At 39.3% G+C, this 14,387-nt stretch overlaps 1 protein-coding gene across 2 annotated transcripts in view; it reads right to left on the reverse strand.

Moving 5' to 3' along the window:
- Positions 1–14,387, reverse strand: part of LOC124723240 (protein Aster-B-like) — a 230,334-nt gene that overhangs the window by 150,272 nt on the left and 65,675 nt on the right. For both annotated transcript variants that reach the window (XM_047248438.1, XM_047248437.1), the window contains exon 5: positions 153–369. In XM_047248438.1, the coding sequence (XP_047104394.1) occupies positions 153–369 (217 nt within the window). The remainder of the gene's footprint in view (positions 1–152; positions 370–14,387) is intronic.

The raw sequence follows: 14,387 nt of genomic DNA on the forward strand, positions 1-14,387 counted from the left end.
TGAACAACACAAATACTGGCAATGAAAGCCTGCCTTGTACAAATAAATCTGTACCTTATTCATCTACAACAATGGGAGGATCTGCATTAATAAAAATCTGAGAAGGTGGAAAGAACAGAAACAAGAGCAACACCACTGATGTATTAACTAACCAACTATAAGACGTTCCTCTTGAGGCACATCTTTGAAAAGTCGTTTAAAATCTTCACTGCGAGATTTGTACGTGGGGTAGAGCACATTGTACCAGGATGATTTTTTCTTTGACCTGTCAGACCCACGAGATTCTTTCCTCTCTTTGCTGCTGTCGTGACTAATGCTCCTGGTCAAATCTGCCACTTGACTTGAATCTGATGAACGGCTTATACTGTCCTGTTGAGATGAAATTACTATCAGTAAAATGGAATAGTAACTTGCAATAACAGAGAAATATGAGCACTAAATACATGTTTATACACATAAATGTTTCCATTTACAGATGATCTGTTATTTTCACAATTTGGTTTTGTCAACTATTACTGCAGATTACAATGAGTTTCAGATGCTACAAGATGTTACGACTATTACTGACATTCTACCACCAAACTGTAAAGGTCTGAATCACAATCATCACAAACAACAGTTTAGCAGCTGTATGGACTGACTATTCCAAATGTTTATACCTAATTGTAATCCCAAAATTATACAATGAAACTGATATACACCACTTAGAACTACATATACAATTTTAACAGTTCAGAATTAAAAGGAACTCATGGAGGAAGATTAAGAACACATTTTGCATATATACATCTAGTGATTCTAGCAATATATGACATATGTGTACGAGAACATAGTAACAGCAGCTTCCCAGCCCCTCCCTTCAAATAGCCCATTCACACAAAAGGTTAAACATCTTGCAATTGTTGATGCTTTATCTAGGTGTAATGGCAAGCAATATACTCAACTACATTTTTTTTTTTTTAAATTGTTCACCAACTTTCACTGTAATCAAAGGCAGAGAGCTAAGGTGAGTGTTGCCTTCTTATAAATAAATGGAACTGTGTCAATGCAAATTTGGTAAGCACTGTGGCACAAGCAAAGCAAGCTGATTCTCTTAAATGACACTATCTTCAGGAAATTCAGTGTGACCATGTTGTTTTAGTGTCCGGAAATTGTTCCTACAGTCATGTTTATTTCCTGGACAGTACAGCTTCTTGTCTCATTTCCAGTCACCCACCCTCCTGCTGACATGACAGATCCACTCTATAATGTACTTCACTGTCTGGACAATTGGAACAAGTTCAGAAATAGATATAGTGAATTCTTTAGGGTTATGATACCAGAGTTGTCCATAAAGTAAGGTCTCCAATGAGCACCCATCAGACAGAGTGAGCTAGCTTAAATCTGACAATAGTGCTGTGTTCCTTGCTTCCCATACCACTATTCTTGCCAGCCCCACCTCTCTGCAATGATAATTCTTGGCGTAGCAGCCATTAACAATAGAAGGGAAAAATCAACACTCCCACCAAGTATGAATTGTGTTTTGTGATTAGATTTCTGTGGTTTAAGGGGTCAGCCCCTATTGAAACCCATCACCAGTTGACCAATGTGCAAGGAGAAAAGTGCATGGATATAAAAAATGTGCATAAGTGATGAAGGGAGTTTGCAGATGACTGTACAAATGTGTATGACGAGGCTGGCCATGGGCATCCATCAGTTTCAGGCGAGACAATGATTAAAGTCAAAGAAGTTTTGCTTGTGGATTGGCATGTAACTGTGCAAGAGATTACGAAACTGATAGGGGACATCTCTAAGACTACTATGGACAAGATTTTGATGCACATTTTGAAGTATGACAAAAGAAACGCTTCCAAAGTGCTCACAAGTTTCTGTGCTGTTACCAGGAAGAGGGTGAGGAATTTCTGGATTCAATTGTAACAGGGGTGAGACTTGGGTCCACTACTTCACACCAGGGACTAAAGAACAATGGCTTTGGTATTCTGGGATGGGAATGGAGTTCAGCTGTTCAACTGCCTGGAAAGAGATACAGCAATCAACACAGCAAAGCACTGTGAGACACTAACAAAGCTATGCTAGGCTGTACAGAAGAAAAGGATGGGTTGGCTGACAGAGTTCACTAGCACCATGACAATGCCCACTCTCACATCACCAAATTCAGGTGGAAAATCACTGACCATCCTCCAAACAGCCACGATTTGGCTTCCAGTGACTACTATCTGTTCCCCAACTTGAAACAATACTTGGGGGTAGTGAAATTCTCAAGCGATGATGAGCTGAAGGCAGCTGCCCATCCCTTCCTGCACAAGATGGCGGGAGAGTGGTAAGACAAGGATATGAAAAAGCTTTAGGACCATCTCCTAAAACACATTGACTGTGATGGGGACGACATTGAAAAATAGCTAAAAGTCCAAGCTTTTGGAATCTGTAATTGGTTTTGCAATAAAATGTTTACTGGTTGAAAAAGCATTGGAGACCTTAATTTATGGATAACCCTCAAAATTAAAGACACGATTGATAAAATAGTAAAGTAGGCCTACACAAGGATATCTTTGACTTACATCTCTGGCATACATTGGTTCAACAATGCACTGCTGTTCTCAAATTATTGAAAAATTTCATTTTGAATGTGGAAGTACAGGTAACTAAAGTATGTATATCGCCACCCTAAGAACAATTGGTGGAAGGTTATTGGTATCTTTCCCGGGCCTGCATGGAATGGGAGTGTGGGACTCATTTTACAAGCACCAATAAATAACTGTGTGCCTTCAGAGTGCAACAAGTGTAGGAAAATCCAGTTGAGCTGTATTTAACACATCTATAATCTAACTACTGCCAAAAAAGCGTATTTCTGCAACATAATGGATATACCTCCTCTTCTATTCCTAGTTTTCAGATATTTTATAACATTCAGTGCTTTTAGACACCCTATCTTGAGATATTTCAAAGTGATAATGAAGTTTGCCCTCTAACAGTCATTTGAGAATGATATACAAGGTGGCCCAAAGGTCCGTTGCCATCTGAAAATGCACTAATTCACGGAATAATGTAGGTAGTAAGGTAAAACTTGACACACGTGCCTGAAATGATATGGGGTTTTAATGAAACCAAAAATGAATGCATTCCACACACTACTGTTTGGAGAACACTAAGGCATACCATCCAATGTTATCCATACAATATCCACCATCATCATGAACTGTTAGTCACTGATTTTGTGACATGGATAGCATTTGTGGTGTGCACATTTCAAAAAATTGTGGATGACGACTGGTTGTCTAAGGTGTTGTAGTCCTGAGAACTCCAGCCCTTGCGCTCAGTGTGTCAGCCGCGGAATACGCCGCTCCAGTATGGTCTGCATCAACACACGCGAGAAAAGTTGATGTCGCGGTGAATGAAATGGCACGGATTGTTACCGGATGCTTGAGGCCAACGCCAGTGCACAAGATGTACTTAATCATGGGGATCGCACCGCCCAACATACGACATGACATCGCTGTCGAAGTCGAAAAAACCAAGCAAGAAAAGGACATGCGTCATCCTTTATATGGACACCAGCCTGCTGACCGACGGCTTTGTTCGAGGAAGAGTTTCCTGTCACATACCCGAGCCCTGGAAGGGTCGGCTGCAGAGAATCGTTTGGAAAGGTGGGAAATCGACCTGAGAAACCCCCATAAAGATGTAAAAGAAGAACTGGCGCCTGGTGGAGACCTACCATACACAGTCTGGAGAACCCTAAACTGTATGAGGGTAGGAGTGCCAAAGTGCAGGGCAAACCTGCAGCAATGGGGTTTCCTAAAAGAGAATGAGAACACTGTCTGTGTGGCTCTGTCCAGGATCCTCAACACCTACTTATCTGTCCATATTTAGACCAGCCCTGCACAATGAATGACTTATGGGAGGCAAATGACAAGGCCATATTGGCTGCTGATTTTTGGAAGTCTGAAGTCTAGTTCCAGACACAGAAAGTAAGAAAGACTGCAGAACTTGGGTTCTCGAAAATGCTAGAACTGTCATGAAAACCGTTGTATGATGAGGAAGTCATGGTGTGGTACGGATTTACCACATGAATTAAGTTTGGACTATTTTTCTTCAAGGAAATGCGGGATGCTGCTTTTCAAACTGCCTGCACGATGGGTGGGAGGTACATTGATATATTACAGAATCAAATCATCCCTAGACTGGCTGATACACACCTGCTGGAAGGTACAAATTTTATGCAGGATGGTACTCCATCCCCATATTGCTACATGTGTGAAAGATCTCATGCACACATTGTTTGGTGATGATTGTGTGCCGAGCCACCACTTTCATCATGCTTAACCTCCCATTCTCCAGACCTCAATCCATGTGATTATCAGTTGAATGGCTACCTGGTGTCTCAAGTCTACAGTGAGTGTCTGACATCTTAGGGATGATACAAGACAACTTCTGACAGCAATTTCTCACCAAATCTACTGATATGTTATACAGTACTGTTCACAACATTGTCCCTCAACTAGAGATATTGTTTAGAATGACCACCAACATGTTGAGCATTTGTTATCAAGAAAATGCCTTTGCTAAAACTCAATTGTTATGCTAATTATTGCTTTTCTACCATATGGAGCGCCATCTGATGGTAATTTTGTGCACTTGTTTCTTTCAGTGAAACTCTATGTCATTTCAAGCACATGTGTCAATTTTTACCTCTCTACCTAGATTATTTTGTGAAGCACTGAATTTACAAAAATAGGACTTTTAGGTCAGCCCTGTACAGTAACTCTTGTAGTAGCAAGTTAGAAACACTACAAGAATGACTAAAAACATAGAAAATCTATTTTCTCAGATGTGAAATTACAATCTTTTTCCACACCCACTACTCCAATCTTTCAATTGTCAAGTAACATTGACAAGATGTGTGTGAAATACTAATTACGTATAACTAAACAAGACACCATTTTCTTGTCTGTAAACATAGTTCTTTTCACTGTGTAATGTTTTCCATGTAAACTGGGGAGAAGATCATACTAACTGTTTGGAAGATATGGTTCCTCCAAATAACATAATAACCATTTGAATCTCAAATACAGAGCTTCAAAAGAATCTGCTTCCACAAAAATGAGTGTTCTATCTATTATCTCTATGGTCATATAATCAAAAGTGGAAGATAACTCCTTAGCAGAATAAAGTTTGCACTTATAAAATACACACAAAGTGTTGGTTTATCATGCACTGTAGGATTTTCTTAGACAACTGCTGAGGATTTTACTGTCGCAACTACAGTTTTGTGTACAGTTATTGGCTGGTTTGAGGAGATTTTGCCCATCACACCAGTATGTATCATGTGATGATGTCCTTTTTACTATCTGTTGAGCAACCCAAAAAAGAAGGTAAACGATTAGCAGTCCTTTTCTTACAGGAATGCAACATTCCACAACCAATCCTTTGGCAGTCTGTTTTTTTACGATGTCTTAAGGACTTTGGAATTGCTACCTCAAAAGCATGCCAAATGATGATGGTGGTACAGTCCAGAATTGTCTCTCTGTTAAAATTTTTGGTGGTAAGCAACTGACATTGTCACCCTGATGAGGACCCATTCTTATGGCTCATTGTATGGATCCATCCTGTCAGAAACATGAATCTCAACTGGAAAGAGATACTGAAGTGCATGTTATTCATAACTTTCATCATGCAATGGTTTGGAAGCTGTACATGAGACCAGTGACAGAGGACAACACTTTTGATGTACTGAAATGCATCCACAGAATTTATTCATATTCATGCAGTCATTAAATCATAAGTAAATGGAGATTATAATAATATGTGAATGTTGTACAAATGATGACAACATGAGGCAATATTATTAAGGATCTAGATGATTATCAACACCTATCATTAGCAAACTCAACTACACAGCATCTGAACCTTTCATCAATGGGGATGCCCTTTCTGTGAAGAATGTAATCTAACAGTACAGGTCCATTATGAGACTTAAAATTAAAATCTTAGAGGTATAAATATGATTGCCTGCTCTGTACTTGTGCAGTCTTCTAGCTATTTATGGTCTTATATAGGGCAGCACCCATTTAATACAGATGTTTGGTTTGTTGGGCACTCAACTACGCAGGTATCAGTGCCCTTACAAATTCCCAATGTTTACTCAGCCCAATCTCGCCACTTTCATGAATGATTATGAAATCATGAGGACAACACAGACACCCAGTTCCCAGGTGGAGAAAATCCCAGCCAGGAATTGAACCCGGGACGCCATGATGCAGAGGCAGCAACGCTAGCCACTAGACCAAGAGCTGTTGACATTCGATACGGAGTTTTCTTCATCCTCTCGATTAACATTTTGGTTTTTATGGGTAACCATGGATTTTGATCAAAGAGCTAGAGACACTGAATGGTTCTGTAGACTGAACTTTTTTAATTCTGAACACATAACTCTCAATTAGAGACGAAAGATTCTTTGCATCTGAAGTTTTTGACCCTTTTTCTTTTCTCAGTTTCTACCTTTCTCATACGGAGCAGCTAGAGACATTTTAATTAATTTTTTTCTTTCTTATGTTTGGGGTGCACGTTTGAGATTTTAGAGACACTTACTGTGTTGACATGGATGCAGCAAAACTTCATTGATTAGCACTACTATTGGTAAGCACTTGCAAATTTAACTACTAGTTAATCTGTTCATACTTGTAGATTTGTTTAATTTGTTTTGTTCTTTGATCATTTTGCAAAATAGTATATAATTATTTCCCTACTAGGATTTCCACGAACAAGGGAACATGAGTCTTAAAACCTGTCTTATATATTTGAACTTGCTTATTTGCCTTAGCATACAGTAACCATTCCTTGAATTTAAATTCCTGGGCATTTCACCCTCAATCAAAGCTGCAGATTTTCTGCTCATGCAGGATCAAAAAAGTTGGTCCTGTACTCAGGAAATGAGTGCTGGTAACAGAAGTGGGAATCATAGATTGCCATCATGGGCTGGGTCCTAGTGGAGCTGATTTGTCGTGTTCCTCTTACCTGTTACAAAATGTCCAGTATATATCTGTATCAAATGGATGATTGTGAAAAATGCTTGCACATTGCAATGTTGCACTGTCATGGATGAAAGGAGACAAGGGATGAACTCAGGTACCAAGGGGGCCTGTTACATAGCCTCATTCTAGAGATTCAGCATAGATATTTAGAATGTAATCCAAGAGGCTGACAAACTCTGATAATCAGGAACTTTACACACTCATGTCTTCTCCCCTTGCCAGCCAGTTACTGTGTTAGCAATTTTGACGGGTTCAAGCACGATGATTGCCAGAAAAGTTCACACATATCTGGTATGTGCTGGTAACGCCAAACTCCTGACCAACCTGACAATTTCCCAGTGTGGTTGTTACATCTAAAATTCCATCAACATACATAATTCACAAGCCATTGTAAGGTACATGGCAGAGGGTACTATGTACCACTATTAGCTATTTCCTTTCCTGTTTCACTCAAATGGAGTGAAAAAATAACTATCTACATGGATCAATATGGCCATAATGTCTCTCATCTTGTCTTCATGGATTCTGTATTCAACGTACATTGGTGGCAGTACAATCATTCTGCAGTTAGCTGCAAATACCTATTCTCTAAATATTCTCAATAGTGTCTTGCAAAAAGTGGGTCGTCTTCCCTCCAGGTATCACTATTTGAGTCCACGAAGCATCTCTGTATGTAGCAGCACGTCTCTGAATTGCTTCGATTTCTTCCTTTAATCCGAGCCGGCGGAGATCCCAAAAACTACACTAATACTCAAAAATGGATCACACAGGTGTTCTATATGCAGGCTCCTCAGCAGATGAGCTACATTTTCCTAACTCTTTTTGAATCCCTGCAGTCTATGATTTGCCTTTCCTACTACCATCCTTAAGGTGCTCATTCCATTTCATGTCACTTTGCAATGTTATGCTTAGATATTTAATCAATGTGACTTCGTCAAGCAGCACACCACTAATAATGTACTTGAACATTACAGGACTGTTTTCCTACTCATCTACATTAACCTACATTTTTCTACATTTGGACGAAGCTGCCATTCATCATACAAAATAGAAATTCTAAGTCATCCTGTATCCTTTTACAGTTACTCAATAACAATACTTTCCCAGATACTACAGCAACATCAGCAGCTGCAGATGGCTTCTCACTCTATCCATCAGATCATTTACGTATGTAGAGAACAAGAGTTGTCCTATCACACTACCCTGGGGGACTCATGATACCCTTGTCTCTGATGAACACTCACTGTATCCTTTTACAGTTACTCAATAACAATACTTTCCCAGATACTACAGCAACATCAGCAGCTGCAGATGGCTTCTCACTCTATCCATCAGATCATTTACGTATGTAGAGAACAAGAGTTGTCCTATCACACTACCCTGGGGGACTCATGATACCCTTGTCTCTGATGAACACTCACTGACCAAAACGATTTATTGAGTTCTATTACACTGACATGCAAAACTAACAAAAGTAACTTTTGCATAACGTGTCACTACCAAGTAACATAGCTCAATGAAATTTGGAACAGACATAGTAACAACTGCTACAATATAGTATAGCATATAACCCTAAGAAGTATGCAGTGTAATGAACAGAAATGACACTGAAGTCACTGCAACTGATGATGGTCCCTTGCATATTATTTAAAAAAAAAAAAAAAAGGACAGGAAATAGTTCTCAGTAGGGTGTGTGATCGCCACAGATGGAAATGCATGGTCTGTAGCATGTTCTCATTCTGCACCAAGGTTGGTAAAGAGTTCTTGTGGTAGCACATTCATGCTCAGTGGGATTTAAGTTGGAGGAGGGCAGGATAGGGGGGGGGGGGGATGAGCAGGCCAGGATATTAGCTGAATATCTTCTCATTCCAAGAGTTCTTGCACTTCCACTGTTCAACACACACTGCCATCCACAAAAATGAAGTCAATACCAAAGGCCCCAAGGAAAAACACATAGTGAAGGGGTACACTGTTAGTGTAACATTGATCGGTGAGTGTACTGCATTCAAAGATTTAGAGATTAGTACATCCATGCAACATTATACCTCCCCACACCTTAACACCTAGACCGGCAAAACTATAATGTTTGACTATGTTCCTGGGTGCATTATGCATTCTCATATGGCAAGAGGCAGGAACATGCAACGCACCCAGGAACACCGTCAAACACAATAGTTTTGCTTGTCCATGTGTTAAGGTGTGTGGAGGTGTAATATTGTATGGGTGTCAATGTTATTGTGACACTGTAGTCCTTCCCCATGTGTGTTTTTTCACAGCTGCATTCAGCCTTGACTTTCTTTTTATGGATGACAATGTGTGGCCACATCTAACTGCACAGCTTGAGGAGTTCTTGGAACAAGAGGAAACTCAACCAATGGACTGGCCTGCCCATTTCACTGACTTAAATCCCATCAAGCACATGTGGAATGCCTTTGGGAGATGTATGGAAGTATGTCCATGTTCAACAATTAGCATTCATCAGTGTCAATCACGCAGGCGTGATGAATGGAATGCCCTAACTCAAAAACTCTTTACCAACCTTGTAGCCAGAATGGGAGCACACTGCAGAGCATGGATTGCCGAATGTGATGATCACACATCCTATCAAGAATCATGTTCTGCCTTTAGTAATATCCACAGGACCATCATGTAATTATCACCTTTGAATGAAAGTGTTGTTTCTGTTTGTCTTATTGCGTATTTCATTCAGTTACCTTCTGTATTATACTTCTCCCAATATGTGCTCTGAAATGGAATACTGTATCTTCTCTCAATGTCCACATTTCCAAGGGACAATGTAAGAGCAGCCTTAAGTTTTGAAACATTTGGATACTTAAACTCTACGGATTATGAGACACACTTTGAGATATGCTGAATAATTGTCAATTCCTTTGTTATCTAAATATGGTTTTTTGACTGTAGAACCTTTCACTCATCTAATAAGCAGTCTTGACGGACACAGAACAACATCAATGTTTCAATCTTTAACATGTTACTGCAGCTTCTACTCTTTAATCTTTCTCTGGGGTCTAAAAACCTTAAACATTTCAGTGGTGCACTTAATATGCCCACCTTCTCCATCACATTTGCAAGCTCTGATATAATGTTTTTGGACATTCTTTAAAAACCACAACTTGTCACATTCTTTCACAGTTTACTTAACTCTCCAGTTGCTTGCCTGTTAACAACTAGTTGCTCCAGAAGAAGCAGATTATCCAATTTAAAGAGTTCACTATGAACAACTATAGAAATACTCTCAATTTTTCTCACTGCTGAAACCTCCAAAATGCCAGGGGAAAAGGTTTGAAATATGTTTTCTATTTCCATATGCAGCCTGTGAATCAATGGTGTTTGGCTCTGAAAGTTTTGTGTGAACTTACTGAATAGTTCTGCAGATGAAGTTATGAAATGAAGTTCTGCTTTAATTGAATGTTTTTTTTTAAGCATTCACAATGATATTGTATGATTTGGTATGAACAGTAGCAGAATGACTTTTTAGAGGTATATGCTTAAGAAAGTAAAAACTTTCTACAGCCAAGATCACACAAAAAGTTCTTTATTTACCAACAACCAATTTCGACAGACTTTGCTGTCATCTTCAGGTCTTCAAAACTTTTTGTTATAAAATGTGTTCATTTTGAGTTGTGCCTCATACCAAGGTTTCATTAGATAAAACGTGGCAAATTAATAACGGTTTGCCATAAATAAAATGTTCAAAATAAAAATGCACCTTGTGCATGTGGCTATGTCCACATGCGTAGCTCTCAACAGATGTTGCTATGTAATAAAATGCACATTATAACCCATTTGTTTACTTTAGCTTCACATGTTACGAAAGTAATATTGAATGCCATCCCACTGTTCCAAAATTCTGTTGGCTGAAGATCCTAAGGTAAGCCATCTTGTGACTGTATGCCCGAAAGCTTGTGATGTGAAATGTTAAACTTAATTCGTTCAAATTCTTCCCATCGAAATAACATGAAAAATTGACCAGAAATCTGGATTGTTCTTCACTTGAACACTCCAATGCCCATATATAGGCATTAAGTGATTTATGAATGTTGCAAGTTCCATGCTTGTAAGTTGTCTGCCTTGTGTTTTCTGGACAGTAGTATCAAAAACCTGAACACTCCTTTATTGATATCAGATCTGTCTGATCCCAGCATCAGGCATTTATTTAGTGACAAGTTGGCTTCAATAAAGTGCTTCACATAAATTCTGATGTAAAATTTCATCATCTACTATGCCGATAAAGAAAGTTCTTAGGTGGCACATTGTAATGCAACACTTACTATCTGACCAGTACGTACTAGTTGTTTTTAAGTCTTTTTTTATATCTAACTTCTGTAGCTTCTGCAAAATTCAATGTGTAATGTGATGAACATGGTTCTTCTAACATGAGTTTCCAGAAATGTGGTTCCAGTCCATCAGTTAATAGGTATCTCATTTTCTTAGACAAAAGTGGAAAATGTTCACGAACACTATCAGGGAACATCATTCGAAAAAGTTACAAATATCATTTGACAAATCCATAGAGTACTTGGAAACTGTCAATTTCATTGTCCAAATCAATTCAATGGTATTGTTAGCGCACATACTGAACTTGTCCAAATCAATTCAACGGTACTGTTAGCACACATACCAAATTTGAAGGTCATGACTGATCTGAAAGTTCTAAATGTAACAGATATGGTCCACATTTAGTTCCAAGTGACACATGTTTTTCACCTGAAAACTTATAGTCTCAAAATTACGCAGGAACATATTGCAAAATAGTCCACATTGACTAATTTTCCCCCACACAGAGACTTTACTTTTCAAACTGTTTGTCTTTTGTAGACAGTCACTGTGGAATTTACTTTTTCCCCATCTCAAAAAGTTTATCTTCAAAATTGAACATAGTATCACGACAGCTGTTTTGTTACTACAGCAAAATTATAATGTGGAACAGAAACAGAAGCAGTTGCAATAGAGGAATATTTGACACTAACAACAGCTGTGCAAAATATGAAAAAAACCTCTCAAAATCAAAAACAAGCAATCTGTCTCGAATTTCAGAGGCCTCTCAGCTTAGATTTGATCTACTTTCATCATTGGATCATTTGAAAAAGTTCAATTAACATACATGAATACAGAAACTTGGAAACAAAAATGAATAAATTATTTTCTTCCTAAAAGTACGAAAAAAGTTTACAATGTCAAAAGAAACTAACTAAAGATGAGAAAGTTGACTGACTCATCACCCTGACATCAGAAACCATCTTGCTATGATGACATGATCACTAGTCCGTGCCTCTATACTGACACTGTCAATAAAGTCAGGTCTGTTTGTAGCTACAAGGTATAAAATATTTCTACTTTGTGTGGGTTGACGAACTAGCTGCTCAATGTCCCAGTCTATACTTGATAGGTTAAAGTCACCTCCAACTAATAATGCACAATCAGGGTATTTCTGTGCTACTAAGCATAGACTTTCTTTGAATGATTCTGCACATGTTACAGCAGAATCAGGTGGCCAGTAAAAATATATGACAATTAACTTGAGTTCACACAGGCCGGTCGCTCATCTCCAAGACAACATAACAGTTATACTTGATTTAAACCTCAACAGAGAAGATATTTCTGTCTTCTGCAATGGACACTACTTCTCCTATGGCAGTTAACCTGTCTTTCCAATGTACATTCCATGCAACGGAAATATTACAGAGCTTTCCAACTTTCCTGGAGGGTAGTAAATTCATGAACACTGTTACGCATGCTTCGGCAACTTACGAGGGTTGTTTTTTAAGTAAGGGTCGTTTGCGCGTATAGTCCCATAGTTCGCGCGGACGCCGCAACAAGCCACCGCGCCACTTGCCGGCATCCTTCCCGTTCACACTGATGCAAGTTGCAGCTCTGTAGCTGATGTGTACGCATCACTGTGCTACTTTATAATGTTTACGATTATTGAATCGCCCGCCGCGTGTGAGATACGGTCAGTGATACGTTTTTTGACCGCGAGAAGCCTATCAGCTGCAGAAATTCATCGCCAGTTAATAGAAGTTTACGGCTTGAATGCAATGAGTGAAGGTAAAGTGCGTCAATGGGTTAGAGAGTTTAAAAGTGGCCGTCAAAACGTCCATGACGAAGAACGCTCAGGTCGGCCCTCTGTGATCACTGATGATTTGGTGGCTGCAGTCGAAACAAAGATTCGTGAGGACAGAAGATTCACAATTTCCACTCTTTCTTTTGAATTTCCACAAGTTTCAAGATCGGTTTTGTACAAAATTGTGTCTGAAAACCTAAACTTTACGAAACTGTGTTATCGGTGGGTACCCAGACTCCTCACAGAGGACCACAAAGGGAAGAGATTTGCCACTTCATTGGACTTTTTGATTCGTTACGAGGAAGAAGGGCATGGCATGTTGAGTCAAATTGTCACTGGAGATGAAACATGGGTATCCCATATCACCCCTGAAAGCAAGCAACAATCGATGGAATGGCGCCACACAACCTCACCCGTCAAGGTCAAAGCCAAACAGACTCCGTCAAAGCGCAAGATTATGGCAACTGTGTTCTGGGACCAGTGCAGTGTTTTGCTAGTGGACTTTATGCCACGAGGAACGACAATCAACTTAGATGCCTACTGTGCAACTCTAAAGAAGCTCCACAGAGCAATTCAAAACAAAAGGCGCGGCATGCTGACAAAAGGAGTTTTGCTCCTGCACGATAAGGCTAGGCCTCACACCTCTCAAAAGACTCGGGATTTGATTGATTCTTTTGGCTGGGAAGTTCTGGACGATGCACCATACAGCCCCGACCCTGCTCCTAGTGATTTTCACCTTTTCCAGTACCTGAAACACCATCTTGGCGGGCAGCGCTTCAATGACGATGATGAAGTGAAAGCGGCCGTGAACTCTTGGCTGCCGGAGCAGGCGGCCGAATTCTTTGAAGAGGGAATTAAAAACTTAGTTGTACGGTATGACAAGTGCTTAAATAAACAAGGCAACTATGTAGAAAAATAGGTAAAAGTGTCTAGAATCAGAAAATAAAAGTTTTTTTTACAAAAGTATTTGTATCTTTTTTAAAAAATAAAAATGGCCCTTACTTAAAAAACAACCCTCGTACTATTGTAATTTTGACAGCCAAAGTACGTTTTCTTTGTATGTGATCTTATTTCACTCTCTGCATATCAACTGTTGTGCATTCAGGGGACCTCAAACTATTGCCTAGCCTAACAAACTCCCACGCGCACTTCACAACTTCACATCCCAGACCTATCGAGGGTCACGGTAGCACAGTCTATTTTTAGGCATTTCCAAAAATCAGTGAATTTCAGACATTCATCTCAAGACACTCAAATAATGTCAGTTTCTAATT

The sequence above is a fragment of the Schistocerca piceifrons genome, chromosome X (genome assembly GCF_021461385.2).
Source record: "Schistocerca piceifrons isolate TAMUIC-IGC-003096 chromosome X, iqSchPice1.1, whole genome shotgun sequence".
NCBI classification, from domain to species: domain Eukaryota; kingdom Metazoa; phylum Arthropoda; class Insecta; order Orthoptera; family Acrididae; genus Schistocerca; species Schistocerca piceifrons.